This window comes from Gambusia affinis, linkage group LG01 (assembly GCF_019740435.1).
Source record: "Gambusia affinis linkage group LG01, SWU_Gaff_1.0, whole genome shotgun sequence".
NCBI lineage: Eukaryota > Metazoa > Chordata > Actinopteri > Cyprinodontiformes > Poeciliidae > Gambusia > Gambusia affinis.
Window position 1 is genome coordinate 24,759,662 of NC_057868.1, and position 17,177 is coordinate 24,776,838.

Consider the following 17,177-nt stretch of genomic DNA (forward strand, 5'->3'; position numbering starts at 1 on the left):
TATCTTCATATACGCCTGACAACATATGCACATTTGCTTCCATTAAAGAAAAAAATGAAGCTGCTCTTCAAAATCAATCTTTACTGCCAATGATCCCATTTTTCCATCCTACTCTGGACTCCATTTGCTTTTGTGTTTCGTCCTTCCTTCTCTTTCATGCCGTGTATATTTCCTTTTCTGCTGGGTGTTTACACTTTTCTTCTGCTTTTCCTTTCTCTGCTTCATATCTTCCTCATTCCATGTCTGTCTTTACATTCAGTCTTTAACGATGCGCCTCTTGACTCTCCCCTTCTTCAGTCCCACTCCTGAAATTACGTGGCTGAAGAAGGAAGGTGAGCTGGATGAATCCCGGACAGTCAAAGACATGTTTGACCGACGGCTGCGCCTCAGTGATATCTCTGAAAGTGACAGCGGCGAGTACCAGTGCATAGCCAAGAACACACAGGGGAATGCCAAACACACCTACCATCTGAAAGTAGAAGGTGTGTCTCACTCTCTTCTTCTCCACTGACACACAGTCATGAGACTGCAGAGCCACATTTTTGACCACCACATTCTCTGGAATCGGTATTGGTATTTGGCAGGTGTATCTAAATAAATTAAAACCTTACAGAAAAGAAAAACTCACACTATAGTGATATAATTTAAAATTGTGCAAAATTCAAATATTTCGAGACACTTAGTTTTGGAGTTTCATTTATTATGACCTATAATTATTAAAAGTAACAGAAATATACACTACACATTAGTCTGTGTGACCTTTATGTATTTCTTTATTATTTGTTTTTTTTTGCTAGGACAAACTCTCTAGGCTACAATGCTTTAGTTTAACCTCGTGTGCACCATATATGTCCTTTGCAGCCGCTCCATATTGGAAAGTGATCCCAGAGAGTCTGATCTATGCTCCGGGTGAAACGGTGAGGCTAGACTGTGCAGCAGAGGGAACACCCTCTCCGACCATCAGCTGGACCAGGAACGGAGAGGAGATCTCAGGTCAGTGGAGACATCCCACTGAACCATTTTCAGCAAACAACTTCCTGCACTTTAGGTGTACTGAGATGTGAAACTGCTTAACAGGAACTGACTCCAGACATACTGTGATAGCGAAAAATGCATCATTGATCCTAAATACTGTCGACTTTGAAGACACAGCTGTCTACCAGTGCCGGGCCTCCAACAAACACGGCACCCTCCTCACCAACACCTATGTATACATCATCGGTGAGGGTTCATTTTTTACTTCTTGGTAGTTTATTTGTATAAACTGTGTGCATATCTGGAGAAACAAAGATATGATAATTGACAATAAATATACACATAAACAGTGCTGTGAAATTTTTTTTTAAATTGGTTTTTGCTTTTTATAGTCATGCTTAAGGTTACAAATTGTTAAAATTTGTAACCTTAAGATAAACCTATATAGATATATAGGTTTACCAAGGGTAAACGCCATTTTAAATGACAGCAGTTTTAATATGAACATTAGATTGGGGGACAGGAGAAAAAAACAAAACAATCCAAACCCACCTACCATGTATTTTATTTCAACATCGTCACAAGTGAAAAGTATTTGGAAAAAAGTAGAGAAGAAAATAAATTATAAGTCATCATAAATTTAAAGAAATTAAAATGACGATATTAAGCTTAACATTCACCATAAAGAAATGGGGGTAAAAATAAATTAAGAAGTAAATATTAAAGAACTGATTAAATGAGCAGGTGAGCAATTTAATTGTAAATTTCAATTAAAATGTACAAATAAATTCTTATAGTTTGAAATAAAATATATATTTTAATTTATGAAACATGGAATACCATAATAAGTCTTTTAAACTCTTTATTTTTGCTGTGTTACTTTACTGAAACGTGTATTTATTTATTCACTTGTTTACAGATGCATTTTGGCAGGTTTGGTCCTCCATAGTCATGACTCTGTGTTTTTTCAGAACTGCCTCCGCAGATCATTACAGATGACCGGAAAGTGTACTCTGTTACTGAAGGCCAGAGTGCTTCGCTGGAGTGCGAGACCTTTGGCTCTCCTAAACCTAAAGTCGTATGGTGAGGCAAATTCCTCACAACTTTATTTAAAATTTTCCAGTGACGTTTGGCAGGTTTTTATATATAATTTTGCAAAGTTGATGTTATTGCATAGGCAGCTCTTCATATGCATAAATTAACAGCCAAATGTTGATACATCTGGACTGTGAAATCTGTTAGCTAGGCACATATCCAACATGGCTTTGTTTTTTTATGCAAAACTAGCAAAGCAGTGTTTAAACTGGTGAATTCATTAGCGTAGCTGAAAGGCCTAATTTTGTACTCAGCTTACCAGCTTTCTGATGTGTTCAGGGAGCGGGGAGAATCGTACCTTCTGGATGATACCAGACTTCAGTCACTTCCCAATGGAGGGCTTCAGATTGTTAATGTCAGCCATGATGATGAAGGTCCCTACGCCTGCTCCGTTCAAAACTCCAACTTATCAATCATCGCTGAGCTGGAGGTGTTCAGTAAGTCAGACACACACACGCAGTCACACACAGTTCAAGTCATGTAACTTTAACCTCCTGCAGCTTGACTCAGCTTACTTTCGTTATTTCTTCACATTCTCTTCCAGACAGGACAGTGATCCTGACACCACCTAGGAACCAGAAGGTGCAGCCTGGAAATACAGCAATCTTTACATGTGTGGGCCTTTACGATACCAGACTGAGGATTCCTCAAATCCAGTGGAGAAAGAACAACCAGAAACTGATGGAATCCCCCAGTGATGAAAAGTGAGACTTTAAATCTACCCATTAGAGCCCAAGATCATTTGGGATATGACTGATTTTCACATTTACAAGCCTTTATATCTTCTGCTAAGGTTGCACTGTTCTTTACAAAGTGTAAAAGGTCCCTTGCAGAAGTATCCAAAATTTAATCTAGGTGGTTCCACATATCTCAGTGGTAGAGCAGACTCACACAGATAATAGTCTTCAATACACTTGTCCCCGGTTTAAGTCCCAACCCTGGTCATTTGCACCATGTCTTCTTTCTCTCAAGCTGTTGTTAAATAAAGACCACTAGAAAACCTTAAAAAAAATGTAACCACTGTTCTAGTTTTCCCCTATGAACAGTGCCTAGATTCTCTGACCTACACTCTATCAAGTACTTCACAATAAGTAAATAGTGTATTAAATGGCAACAATGTGTGTTGTCAATAGAGTGCATAACTGAGCACAAGAGCAAGCCTAAAATAACTACAACTAAAACCTAAATGTAGTGCAACTTGGACCTTATACTAAAATAAGAAAGCAAAATGGTAAAGTGGAAAACGTGCCAATTTAATAAATCATACTGGTCAGTAATGAACCAAGGGCAATGTACAGTTAACTTTAATTACCACACTTAGTGCAACCGTTCGGTCTCCGAACTGTTCAAAACCACCCTTTAAACAAGTCTTATACATAAAAAACAAAAACAAGGCTGAATGAATCAAACTGGTGGTATCAACCACACTATTCAGTTTCTTGAATGAGTAAAACAGTCCATTAGCTTTACAAACGTTGCAGGCCTGAAGGGACTCGGTTAGCATTCGTCCTCAGAATAGCAGTTCCAATGATGGCGGCTCCCAGAACAACCACGAGGCATGGGTTACTCACCCCACCATGGATTACCAGTTTCAAACAAACGGTAACAAAAAGGCTCCGACTCGGTCCAACTGTCCATTCATTGTGCGCATGTCAAAGGACATGCGCACATTTATTGGGGCCTGCCGATGCATTGCATGGCAGGCACCTATTACTCTACATCCAATAGAACGTCTCTTTCATAATATTATTATTATAACTAGAAAATTCCTGAAGAAATTTAACTGGGGCCTGCCAAAGTATGCCCATCGGTTTGGACCCAGCGTTCTGATGCTAAAAATTAGCATCAATGCTAAGCTTAGCTAAATAGTAGTCATTAGCTTGTGGAAGGTCACAAGTATGTTAAGTAAGTGCACCATTGTGTATGTTAAAATGAGCTGAAATTAGCGCAGATGTAAGCTGAAGTAGTTCTAAAGGCCAGCTCATTCCAGGGAGTTCTGCCATAGAAAGAACTACAGTGATGCGTTTTTGTAGTCCAAATCAGCTGCTCTGCCCTCATGTGTTCCTCATGTGCTAACTGTCATGTGTGTGTGAGACAGAAAGGTGGAAAAAGAATTCTATCTTTGTGAGACACCCAGTCAGTTAATATGGAAAAAGCACTCCGAACAAACCTTTGCCGTTCAGGAACCGAGAGATATATTCGAAAACCGTTTTCGGAAGAATAAGTTAACTATAATAAAGAGGCATTCCATTTAGGTGCCTGCCACGCAATGCATGGAGGCAGTGACTAATAGCATTAGCCTTTTAGCTTAGTAAGCTATTACCTATTTTTATCTTACTTATTAGCCATGTTTAGTATACTGAATAAATTAAGTACATTACAGAGACCATTCTAATGATACCCCACATGCTACTGAAAGTATTTAGGCTTACATTAGCATTTAGGCTAATTTCAGCTTATTTACTCAATTTAATACACTCAATGGTGCACGTCCAGCTTACTTAGCATACTTGTGACTTTCCACAAGCTAATGACCACTATTTAGCTCAGCTTAGCATCAATGCTAATTTTTAGCATCAGATCGTTGAGTCCAAACAGACGGGCATACTTTGGCAGGCCCCAGTTAAATTTCTTCAGGAATTTTCTAGTCTAATACCTGATGTTTAGAGATGAAAGCATTCAAAACTCTAGATGTTCTTTGATCTATGACATAGATCTGTGTCATAGAAGATGTCATAGCAACAATGACCTCACTGTAGTTCTGGGGGAATGTCTTGCTTCTGGTCATTGCTATCGAAACGGTTAGGTCAGTCCTGCATGACTCAAATTATTAACCCTTTGCAACTGGGTCACTTAATCATTGGAGGCGAATGATTAATCATGACGGACGTTGGAAGTTTATATTTCAGGAGGCTGGGGATTAAAACAGGGATTTAATAGTTAAATATTAAGTTTAGATTGACAATGGTTTATTAAAACCATTAAGTTAAGTAGGTTTTTCATCATTCTATCAGGCTTAAAACTTTGAATCATACTTGACTTAAAAAGATCTTAAAAGTAAAATTAAATATAACTTACAGGCATTTGCTGCTGCTGTTGTTGTAAAAAGTGACAAGAAATGTTGCCTGCTTGGAGAAGAGCTACAAATAAATGATTTTGGTTGAATAATTTTATAACTCTGTTACTACAGAGGAGGGCTGAGTCGGCAGATAAAAAAACTACAATGATGGAGGAACTCTGAGTTTCTCCAGAAGGAGGCTGAATGTTAGAACTACAGAATGTTTGGGCATTTTATAACAGATTTAACCCGACAACAGTGTTACACATGGGATTAGTTTGGCCTTTGAAATGAAGCTTACTGTAAATTTCAAAATAAAAGCCTCAAGATCCCCCTCAGGTTAGTGCACAGCCATAGGGGCTACAATAATATTAGCCTGTATTATCTTTACCTCTCAGGTTAGTGCACAGCAAAGCAATGCATTAGCATTAGCACAAATATTAGCATTTCACTTCCTCCCACTATGAGCCTTTTCCCTAACATAAGCATTTTAGATATTTCTTATACATTAGGTATGCTTAATATACTCAATGGAGGAAGTGAATGTAAGACAACTGTGGAAGTACTTCCATAGACAGCATGCTAATGATACCCACATGCTACTGACAGCATTCATGTTAACATTAGCATTTTGACTAATTTTAGCTTATGCATTAATTTTAACATACTGAATGTTGCAGGTCCATATTATTCAACGTTCTTATGATTCTCCACATGCTACTTTATAATTTTTTGGCGAAGCCTAGCATTGGTACTAATTTTTAGCATCAGAAGGCTGGGTCCAAACCAACCGACACCCTTTGGCAGGCCCCTGTTAAATTTCTTCAAGGATTTTCTAGTTTCACTTATTATTGCCGAAGGAAATAGGTAATTATAAGCATTTTTAGAAGGAATCTCAAGAATTCATGGATTTGTAGCAATTTGCTATTGCCTTCTTTTAGCCATTACTGGGGCATTACTATAATGCAAAAAGAAACCTTTTGTTTGTTTGTTTGTTTCCATTTATTTTTGTCATGCTGGTTTTGTAGCTCTAAACAAGTTTTGTTTAGCTGGAGTTAAGGATATGTTGGCTCTTGGGGTTATAAAGGTTGCTGACCCTTGTAGTAGACCATGACCAATTAAAAATCTGTGGCGAGATGTGATAGTGTATACTCACAGATGCTCGCTGTCCAATATGACTGAGCTGGAGCTATTTTAAAATGAATGGTGGGCAAAGATTTCCTTCTGTAGATGTGCAAAGCTTGCAGCTGTAATTGCAACCAAAAGCATTCTACAAAGCATTTACTCGGGGTTGCTACAAACAAATGAACACAGCACAATTTTTTTTACAAGGAAAGGGAAATAAAAAAAACCAAACACTTTTTTTCTGTTAACTCTAGTTTTTGTTAGTCTGTCACACAAAAATCATAAAAAGATTCTGTGGTTTGTGGTTGAAGGGTAAGAACCTGAAAAACTTGCAACTTTAACAAAAAAAAGCTTTTTTACATATTTGCTAAAACTGTCCCCATGCTGTCACAATATGTAATAAAACAGATAATCTATGAAAAGATCGATCTCCTCCACCTCCTCACTGAACAACTGTTGCCCTCTGAAGAAATCCAACGGTCCTGACCAAAAACAACCAATCAGTGCCAGGAGGAGTGTCTTACCGCTGTCAATCAACCTCATGTTTGCTGCCAACTCTACTAATGGCAGACAAGCAACTTGTTGTTACAGAAAATTACTTATCTGCCATTATTGGTGGTCATGCTAACTAGTCTGAACATTCATGACAAGCTAAGCTAGCTGCAGAGTAGCGGAAAAAAGGGGGTGAGGTCAGCGAGGATGAGCAGCACCTCATGTAAAGGTGATTGACAGCACTAAGCCCTGCCTCCTGGCTCTGATGAGTTATTTCTAGTTAGCACTGGGAGCCCTTTCACAATAACCTGCCTCATACCATACTCTCATGACACAGTGACAGTTTGAATGAATATGTGAAAAAATATTTTTAGGGGAGAGACAAATAAGCATAACAATAATGATTGATACATTTTCCCAGATACACATTTGATGGGGCAGAATTCATAATCGCTAATGTGGAACAAGATGATGAGGGCGTTTACACCTGTGAGATCATCTCTTCTCTGGACAAGGTCGAAGCCAGCGCCACGCTCACTTTATGTGGTAAGACTGCAAACCAGCAATGTCTTCAGCTGAAGATTTCACCGGCAAAGACCTAAGACAGCATGTTATGTAGCTATATTTCATATTGCTTTTTGATTTAACTTTCATTTTACAAGGATAGAAAGTTGAGATGTAAAAAAAGTGTCCTGGGCTAGACAGCAATTTTAAAAACTAGATTTAGTGCGTATACAGATACATTGATGACACTATTACTGGTGTTTCCCTCAGATCGTCCAGACCCTCCAAGCCTCCTCCAGATCTCTGATCCCAGGCAGCGTGCAATCTCTCTCAGCTGGACTCCTGGAGATGACCACAAGAGCTCTGTTCTAGGTTTAGTACTTAGTAGTTTTTCACTTAGATATTCATTCCTTTTGAGACTCAAACCATGTAGTCAGTTATCGTTCTCTAATCTCTACTGTTGCATTAACCTGAAACTACCAGTGTACTCCATCTTCTTTTAATGATTTCATGAGATCATAGAAATCAAATACTGATGCACTCGGAGTCTCCCATCAGGAGAAGTTTTCCCTGACCGCCTGTGTCTCCACAGAGTATGTCATAGAGTTTGAGGACCAAGATTTGAAGGAGAGGGGTTGGGAAGAGCTGAAGAGAGTCGGTGGCAACCAGGAGCACGCTGTCCTCTCCCTCTGGCCTTACGTGTCCTACCGCTTTCGGGTCATCGCCATCAATGAGGTGGGAAAGAGTGACCCTAGCAAACCCTCTGAAATCCACAACACAACAGCCGAAGGTAACATATTGCAATTTCTGTTGAAAAATGTTAAGATCAGATGTTTTTATTTTTTCATGATGTGAAGTACTTTGAACAGCCTTGTTGCCAAAATGTGTTATACAAATAAACTTGATTTGTTTTTTGTTCGTATTTACCCACAACACAGCTCCAGACAACAACCCAGAGAATGTCAGGAGTGAGTCCATAAACCCAAATACTCTCCTCATCACCTGGGAGGTACAACTAATACCTGAGTGTGCTGGTATTTAAAAAAAACAAATCCTCAAAAAAGGCCTTGTTCGATGCCCTCTATTTATTTTCTTGCAGAAAATGGACAGACTTGATTTCAATGGACCTGAATTCAAGTACAAGGTGCTGTGGAGACGATCAGTGGGCAGTGGACCGAAGTGGCACGAGAGGGAAACAACCGAGCCTCCGGTCATCGTTGAGGATGTTGGCAATTTCTCTGCTTTTGAAATAAAAGTCCAGGCCATCAATGAAATTGGTGGTGGACCGGAGCCAGACCCCGTTATTGGCTACTCAGGGGAGGATGGTAAATGGATCAAAAGATACATTTCACTGACAGAGCCCTGAAAAAATCCTTTTCATATTTTGTTAGGACTCCATCCACAAAGCTGAATGTGTTTTGTTGGAATTTTATTCAACAGACTACCACAAAGTGGTGCATGATTGTGAATTGAAAGGAAAAGTATTTTAACGCTGAAGAATAAAAAACGGGGTGCGTGTTTGCATTCAGCTGCTTTTACGCCAATGCCCCTAAATAAACAATTAAGTCCACTTGAGTTTGATTTAATCTTAGTATAAATCCAACTGTGAAGTCCTAAGACGTTTATGAGAGAACATAAGTACCAAGAATAACAACAGCAAGATGTGGAGAAGGCGCCTAAAACAGAGTTAGGTAAGAAAACTATTTCCCAAGCTTAGATGTTTCAGTTGTATCATCTAAAGATGAAAAGAGTGTGGCACAAGTACGAGCTTGTCAAAAGGTTTTACTTGGAGAGAATTCATCGGCGAAGCTCCCTTGATGTTTGTTTATACCTATGAAGGAGCTGCAAAGATCCACATCTCAAGTTTAAAAGGTTTCCACAGGACAGGAGTTGTATACGTTAGAAATCTGGATGTTTGTAGAGCAGGAAGAAGAAAACCATAAGAACTAGTCAAGAGACAGAGCACGTGGAACAAGGTATTCAGATCAAGATGGTCACACGTTGCCAATATTGATGATCAGAGATCATCAGTATTATCACCTGATAAAAATCTTCTCTTGCAGTGAGGAAGCTGATCGGAGTGAGTAGAAAGGTAGATGGAGATGACTGCATGAAATGGTCAAAAAGTTCAGACTCTATATGCGAGCCTGAGAGAAAGCCCAAATGACTTGCAGCAGTAAGTGCAGGAAAATGTGGACTCCAAAGTATTGACTCGGAACAGCTGTATAAGCACGCACTCCAAACTATTAAGATGTTCAGATTTAACTTTAACGAAAATAATAAAAACCGTGTTTGATGTGCCTTTTTCTTTCACCTTTCCACCTAATTTTCCTGGTGAAATCCCAATAAAATGCACAAAACGTGAGAAGGTTCAAGCTGGATGAATACTTCTGCAAGGCACTGTATGTGCTTTTGTTTAATTGTGGACATCGGCTCTTTGTCCTGACATCTGTCCCCTCACATTATCTCCCAGTTCCCCTGGAAGCTCCGATAGGCGTGGGTGTCGAAGTGCGCAACAGCACTACGATTGTCGTGACCTGGGCAGCTATAGAAATAGAGTCGGTGAGAGGACACCTGCTGGGATACAAGGTGCTGCTACTCCTTAGTTCATAAAAGTTTTGTTCAAATTGACCTCTGAAAATGAACCCATAACTTCTGTTTTACGTGATTGATTTCGTGGTGCCAGATTTACCTGAGAAGGATGGGCTCCAGGAGCCACCACCAAAGTCGGAGATCCACGGAGGCTGAGAGCACTGTGGTGGAGGAGACTGGTCCCAACGAGAAAATGAAGATCATCAGTAATCTTAGACCGTACTCCAGATATCTCCTGTTTGTTGCAGTCTTCAACAATAAGGCGGAGGGACCGCACTCTGAGCCTCTGCCCTTCAACACAGAAGAGGGAGGTGAGAATAAACGGCTGCGGGTGGAGGAGGGACGGGCGAGGAGGCTGAATGGAGGGCTTTCATCAAACAATAAGATGAATCCTTTTAAGCTGAACCCTTTGTAATCAGGTGTTGTTTTGTTGCTGCTAGTACCCAGTCCTCCCACATCCCTGATCCTTGACAGCCCATCAGAGACAGAAATGACCCTGCACTGGACGCCCCCAGCCCACCCTAATGGGATCCTTACTGGATACCTGCTTCAGTACCAGCGCAGTAAGCATAAATTACACTTCTTCCCTTTGAGTCACGAGTTCGTCTGTACACAACATAAAGGTGGACAATTGCACAGTTCCAGATAAATCAATGAAACCCTTAAAATGCCACGGTATATTAACTATGAGCATCAATCAGCCGTTTGTCACCTGCGATAAATCATTTTGGAATCTGCTGCGATCAGTTACAGAGAGTGACGACGGTCCTTTGCAGAAGGATGAGATAGATAACCCCACAATCACCCAGTTTACCTTGAAGGGCCTGGACCGCCACAGCCAGTACCGCTTCTACCTGAGGGGCCTCACTAGAGTTGGGAAGGGAGAGCCCATTATGATGACGGGGGCCACCACACTTGATGGAGGTAGTATTCTAGTTACTTATTTCCACCCGTACATCTTCGTCTCAGCCAGTTACACTATCACTGAAAAGTTAATTTATGTCAGTTAGTAAATTCAAAAATGAAACTCGTATAATTGGAAAGTTGAGTGGAAGAAAACAGTAAGGATGCAACAGTGAGAAATGCAGACGTGAGAGGTGTGTAAACCAAAGCCCATTTGATAGTTTTGAGTAGACTCACAAGACATGAACTGTGTCTGCAGTCAGAACTTCAAATCCAGCACAAACAGAGGTATCCACTAACATGTAGCATACATTATGTTGAGACACTTCTAATCCGGAAATAACATCAGTGCATTTTATGTGATGTCAAAAAGATTAGATGAAGATCGAAGAGGCAGAGCAGCCAAGCTTCATAAAGTTTCTATGTGAAGATTATTTAGGAGCCATATCATTTACTGGTGTTTGTCCACTGAGTTTATCAAGTCAAAAGTCAGCATAGGAGTCTACCAGGACAGTTAGAGCATTTAATGCTTTCTTCTGCTGACTAGCATTGTGGAGATGCTGATTTTATTTTCAAGGAGGTCTTAGCACCTTCCACACTGCCAAACACATCAGTATCTACTTTAACTAATCTAGCAATTCATGCAGAAGGAGCCTCAAACACATAGTTAGTGCACATAGTCTACAGAACGTGGACATACTTTTCATTAGCCATGTTGACTTACATTTATACGGGTTATATGAAGCGATGTACAAAATGAACAGAAACGCTTGAAATAAACCGCTTCGTGTAGCACATCTCGATAACAGGACTTTTACTTATTGAATTGAATTATGGAAATAAATTACGTTTTTTGATTATGTTTGCCTGTTTGTCTTCTAATTTCTCTATTTCTGGTCTGAATACATTGCAGTTCCGCCATCGGACATCAGCCTGTCTGTGGGGGAAACCTCTGTAAATGTCAGCTGGGAAGCTCAGAAGAGACACAGGAATGTTGGTTTCTACATCCACTACTTCAAAAAGAATGGTATAAAGCAAACACACACACACACAGCAGACAGTCCATAATATTGGTAACTTGAACAGCAACTGAGGTTGATGTTGTACCTAAATAGGTGGCTGGAAAAAGTCTGAGAGGGTGAACTCGTCTCAGTCTTTCTACCAGCTTCGGGGCCTGGTTCCTGGTTCTGATTATCTTCTGCGCTTCTTCTATGGGAATGCCTCATTCTGGGAGACTGGCATTAAGACAGAAAGAACAGGTAGCTCTCTGCCTTCATTCATCCTCTTGTCTTTCATCTCCCCTGCTCTCTCCTCTGGGCCTCACATGTCTAAATAAAAAGCTAGCTTCTAAAGGGAGCACCTTGCTGTTCTTTCCTTCGGTCTGTGAAGTGCTTTCAAAGACTTTAGTCAGAGGATAGCTTGGTTTGCCATATAAAATAATCCATTACTCGTGTTTATTTGGTGTGCGCTGTCTTTCCCCGGTGAGATGCCACCTTGTCAAAATGCATAATGCTCTTTCTAGTGTGCTCTAGATTCTACTGCTTCATTTATTCTGTCTTCTTCCTTGATGCACTTTCCCTCTGAACCTGTTCTGTTTTCCCATGAAAAAAAATCCAATTTGTTGTCTTTCTCTCTCACCCTTTTGTTTTCTTCCCAAAGAAATGACAGAGGTGCAGGCCAGCATTGCAACACAGGGCTGGTTCATCGGTGTTGTGAGTGCCCTTGCGTTGTTGTTGCTGATATTGCTTATCCTCTGCTTCATCAAGAGGAGTAAAGGAGGGAAATACTCAGGCAAGTTTAGTTTAACGTGCTCTTTGGAAATGTCTGTATGTTTCTCAAGATTAGAGATCACAGTTAACGAGTTACTTGCATTTTTCCACTACTAACTAACTAACACAGTGGAAACAAATACCTAAAATGTCAAAGGGAGAGAAACAAAGTCAATTAAACTTCAAACTAACAACCAAAGGGCCGAGTTGCACTAGGAAATAAACTTTCAAAATAGTACTAATTGAACTGGTGAGGAATCTTAAACAAACCAACATTTTGTCACTCTCTCATAAGCCTAAATGAGGAGCTTTAAGATGTAAATGTGAATCTTGTACCTTACCCTGAACTGGAAAAAGACATTTCTGAACCAAATCAAGCTGTCCCACCTTTGACAGAACCACCTGAGAGAACCGACCAGGAAGATGGTCTTCCTGGTTTTAGTGAGAACCCCAGCAGCAGCATTCTGGATCAGCTGCAGCTGTTTGATTGATTTGTTGGACAGACCTGTGAAGACCCTGTTGCAGCAATCAATGTGACTAAAGATAAATGCATGGATGAGCTTCTCTAGGATATTTAAATGAGAAATAACTGCAGTCTTCCAAGCAATTTGAAGTTGCTTCTCTTTTATTGATCAATTTGTAATGTCATGATTCCTTATGACTAAATACAGTTATGTTAGATGTTTGGATCACAATGTTAGAAGTGGTTGGTGTTGTATCATCTAAAACTTAAAGAATAGAGGATCTAAGTTAAAATGTAAACCATGTTTACATCATTAGATTCTATTTTGAAAAGTGATCCAAATCTTTGTGATCTCTAGTCGCTCATTTGATGTTATCTTGCTCGTTTGACCGAATGCTGTTATTTATGTCTTGAACAGACACATAACTTCTTTAAGATGTTACGGATAATAAAATCCAACGATCTGTCTCATCCTCAGTGAAAGATAAAGAGGCGATGGACTCAGAGGCACGGCCGATGAAGGAGGAAACGTTTGGAGAGTACAGGTTTGTCATCTGAGTTTCACTCTGGCTGTTTGTGGAATGTCAGAACAAAGCCCTGAGTCCCATTGCCTTGCTTTGTTTCCTAACCCCTTTTTTCATTTCTTTGTCTATTTCCTCACTGATGCCTGCCTCTGCTTTGCAGATCTCTTGAAAGGTATGCGGATATGTTTCACCCACCTATTTTTCACCTCCCTGTTGCTGCATGACTTTCTGTCTTCAGCAACTGCGTAGTTGTTGATGAAACTACATATGTTAAAGGGCAATTTACTTAATAATAACTAATAATTTAGAGGTATGAGGTAATACTTGATGATTTCACTACTTTGTAAAGTTGCTTATTGATGATGGTTGAATATTTCTTCATAGTTGTCTTTTTTTTTCACATATGTTCTCTTTTGCTCCAGCGATCTGGAGGAGAAGCGGACAGCCAGCCAGCCGTCCCTGTGTGAAGACAACAAGATGTGCAGCGAGGACACCCTGAACTTTAACGGCAGCAGTGCTCTGACCACAGAGCTCAACTTGATGAATCTCTGGCCAGCCAGATCAGTCGTCCAAGTGAAGGTCCGGAGGGGTTCCATGGTCTGCCAGATAACTCCCCGCTGAACCCAGCGACCATCGCCCCAAACACTAATGGCATGCCCAATGCAATCGCTATCCTCGATTAACCTCCACCAGAGACCATCAGACCAAAATGTCAACACGTATGTGCCCATACTGTCCTGTTCCCCCCTCTGACTTGCTGATGTTTATTTTGAGGTCCAGTGCACAATCATATACAGACTATTCATATGCCCTCTGGCAGTCATCTGACTGATTAGACATTTGTGACCAAAGGAGAGTCCAAAGTAGTGGACCACGTGACACCCAACGTCCCATCCTAATTTTTTGTGTCGTTTACAGTTAATTTAAAAAGCTGATGTTTATTTGAACCCTTTTCCTCTTCTTGCGTTGAACAACACATAAACATGTGGAAGGAATGTTGTACATTTCGAAATATCAGGGGTTTGAGGTGTGGTCACTTAGATATGCAGAGTAGTGCATTAAGTCAACGTGGAGCGTGATGATGGAGCTCAGTGTAGGGAAACAGGCAGCATGCAGTTCCTTGGAAAAGTATTCATACTCCTTGAATTTTTACAATTTCTGCTGTTATTACTACAAACATCTGTATTTTACTGGGATTTGTGGTAGATAATCACATATTACCACATAACAATAGAGTGAAGCAAAACTTTGTAAACTTTTTTCATAAAAAAATCTGATTCAGACAATGTGTAAACGTCAACCATAGATTCTCATTTGACCTTTCATTTGTGTTTGATTTAAATCTGGACTTTGACGAGGTCATTCTAAAATGTAAAATTTCTTTACTGTTTTTCTAAATAATGTTTTACTTGGATGTCAGCCAGGGCCCAAAATAAAAATTTGGATATGTGAAAAAGCAGTGACTGTAGTTTGATAAAGTGTGAAAAGCTCCAGGGGTTTGAATACTTTTGCCACTGTACATTTTAATCTCATTTTTTTACATTGTTATTTTTTCAATGTAATATGTTCTTCGCCATTCAATGCATCAGATTGTCCTCGCTGGTGATATTTCACATTTTTAACAGCTTTGTGACTGAACACAAAACAGTTTTTTGGGCATTTTTAATTTATGATCATTTTTCATATTTACATAAAGCTTGTAATCTCTCATAGCATTTTCAACAGACCAGGATGTTTTCCATTGAAATCAAAGATACAGTCAAGTTTCGTTGTGAAACTTGACTGTGTCAAAATGTCGAGTAGCACCTGGTGTATAGCTGCATCTGCATCTATCTATTCAGCCATAATACAGTATTATAGATATGTAAATGCTCCTTATAGGTTCCTGTGCCTGCCGGGTCTGCATAAAGCGCCAGATTGATGTCATTACAGTCTCGCCTTCCCACAGCGTTACGTCATTTTACTTTAAGTGGAAGTGTAACTTTTTCGGTGTCGAGACCTATGTGTAGCTTTCTGTAACTGTCTGTCTGTTTCTACTCTGTATTAAAATGTTGTTGAGTTTAACTAACAAATTTTTCATACCTGTCCATCTCATACAATACAGTTTGATTGAGAAGCAGTATTTGTTACACACTAGAGAGTAGCGCCTGGTTTAGTTTTCATCCTTTATCGGTGCAAGCTGGGTTTTGCAGACAGGCTTAATGACAGCCAGGTAATGTACGATAAAGGCATATTTACATAAGAGAATGTATTCTTTTCAGGACGAGGTAAATATTGTATTTCTGTGCTTTTAAACTGATAGAAAAGACTCTGGAAAGATAGGAAATGTCTTACATAATCTGGAAAGGACAATTTTTTCACAGAATGTAAATAGAACCCTTCAAAAGAACCACATTTGATAAAAAAAAACAAAAAAAAAATAATTTAAAAACGCGCAGTTTCTAAAACACCGAACTTTGTTCTGAAACACTTAGTTGAAACTTTTCTTCTTCTGTACTGTTGCTATGAATTCAAACGTTGTGTTTTTGACAAATGATCGCAGTAAAACTTGGCTGTAGCAAAAGAATAGTTCATAGCTGAAGAACAAAAAAGATAAAACAAACAAAAAAATGCACATTGTTCTGTAGATGTTTGCCAACATATCATTTTTAATCCCCTCCCCCCCCAAAAAAACATTGTACATTTAGTGTTATTTAGTGAAAATAGATACATCACACAGACAGCAACATTAGGATTCATGCACATGATAATTCACCAATGTGTTGCAGTGCAGTGAATATCTGTGATGCAGTTATGTTGAGCAGGAATGCAGTAAGCCAATCAGTGCCCTCTCTATTCGAATTGAAGCTTTCCACTGGCCAAACATATCATGACAGCCTCCGAGGGAGTACGTGAGATGTCTGAAAAGACTAGAGGCACCAAAGGAGTTGTGCAGACACTCCCTGGTTTAGGTCAAACAGACACGCTCAGGACAAATAAAACTCTATTTTCATACAGGAGCATCAGCCTGCTCAAAATATGCCAATATCCTAACATAACAATGTGCTGCTGAACATTTGTGTTTGTCAATGTTTGGAGCAAATGTTAACTTTGAATGAGAAATGAGTGTACACACACACACACACAGATACTCACTCGACTGCCACTCACTCTTTGCTTTTCATGTTCTGAGGGTAATCCAGTGGGATGCTGGCTTGTTGCTTTTCCACTGTTGTTACTGTTTTTTGATTATTATTTTTTTTTTATATAGCTAAACAGACTAATCTTTGGGGAAAAAAAACCCTAACTGGTTTGTTTAAATTGTGCTTCTCTAAATTCAAAAAGCTGACAGATTGAAATAATGGCTGAGTGGAGATGAGAGCAATCAGGTGAGATGTGAAGGGGTTGGTGGTGTGTGCCTCTTTGTGGTGTGTTGGTCAGCACGGTGATGATGCCTTCATGTACCCGGGCGTGCTCGACCGCGGTTGAGAGGAGAGGCACCACGAATGGGGCCGATGTAACTGTAACTGCTTAATTAATCTACAAATGTAACTGGTTATATGACTGACAAATAAAGAACCTTGAACAATCTGTACAATAAATGGTCCAATTTTTGCCCCATATGAGCTGAGAAGTATCGCAAATAAACATCGGTTGCAAGCGGGCTTGAATGGGATCCAGACCCCCTTTGGCAAGTC

At 39.8% G+C, this 17,177-nt stretch overlaps 1 protein-coding gene across 1 annotated transcript in view; it reads left to right on the forward strand.

Moving 5' to 3' along the window:
* Positions 1-16,165, forward strand: part of LOC122836889 (neural cell adhesion molecule L1-like) — a 61,153-nt gene extending 44,988 nt beyond the window's left edge. The window contains exons 9-28 of the mRNA XM_044126864.1: positions 298-482; positions 862-993; positions 1,078-1,221; positions 1,947-2,058; positions 2,350-2,507; positions 2,615-2,774; positions 7,167-7,291; positions 7,520-7,621; positions 7,842-8,039; positions 8,188-8,258; positions 8,349-8,574; positions 9,723-9,838; positions 9,936-10,152; positions 10,282-10,404; positions 10,589-10,765; positions 11,658-11,771; positions 11,860-12,003; positions 12,404-12,530; positions 13,450-13,521; positions 13,923-16,165. Coding sequence (XP_043982799.1) covers positions 298-482; positions 862-993; positions 1,078-1,221; positions 1,947-2,058; positions 2,350-2,507; positions 2,615-2,774; positions 7,167-7,291; positions 7,520-7,621; positions 7,842-8,039; positions 8,188-8,258; positions 8,349-8,574; positions 9,723-9,838; positions 9,936-10,152; positions 10,282-10,404; positions 10,589-10,765; positions 11,658-11,771; positions 11,860-12,003; positions 12,404-12,530; positions 13,450-13,521; positions 13,923-14,121 — 2,902 coding nt within the window. The 3' untranslated portion in view covers positions 14,122-16,165. The remainder of the gene's footprint in view (positions 1-297; positions 483-861; positions 994-1,077; positions 1,222-1,946; positions 2,059-2,349; positions 2,508-2,614; positions 2,775-7,166; positions 7,292-7,519; positions 7,622-7,841; positions 8,040-8,187; positions 8,259-8,348; positions 8,575-9,722; positions 9,839-9,935; positions 10,153-10,281; positions 10,405-10,588; positions 10,766-11,657; positions 11,772-11,859; positions 12,004-12,403; positions 12,531-13,449; positions 13,522-13,922) is intronic.
* Positions 16,166-17,177: the final 1,012 nt, after the last annotated feature.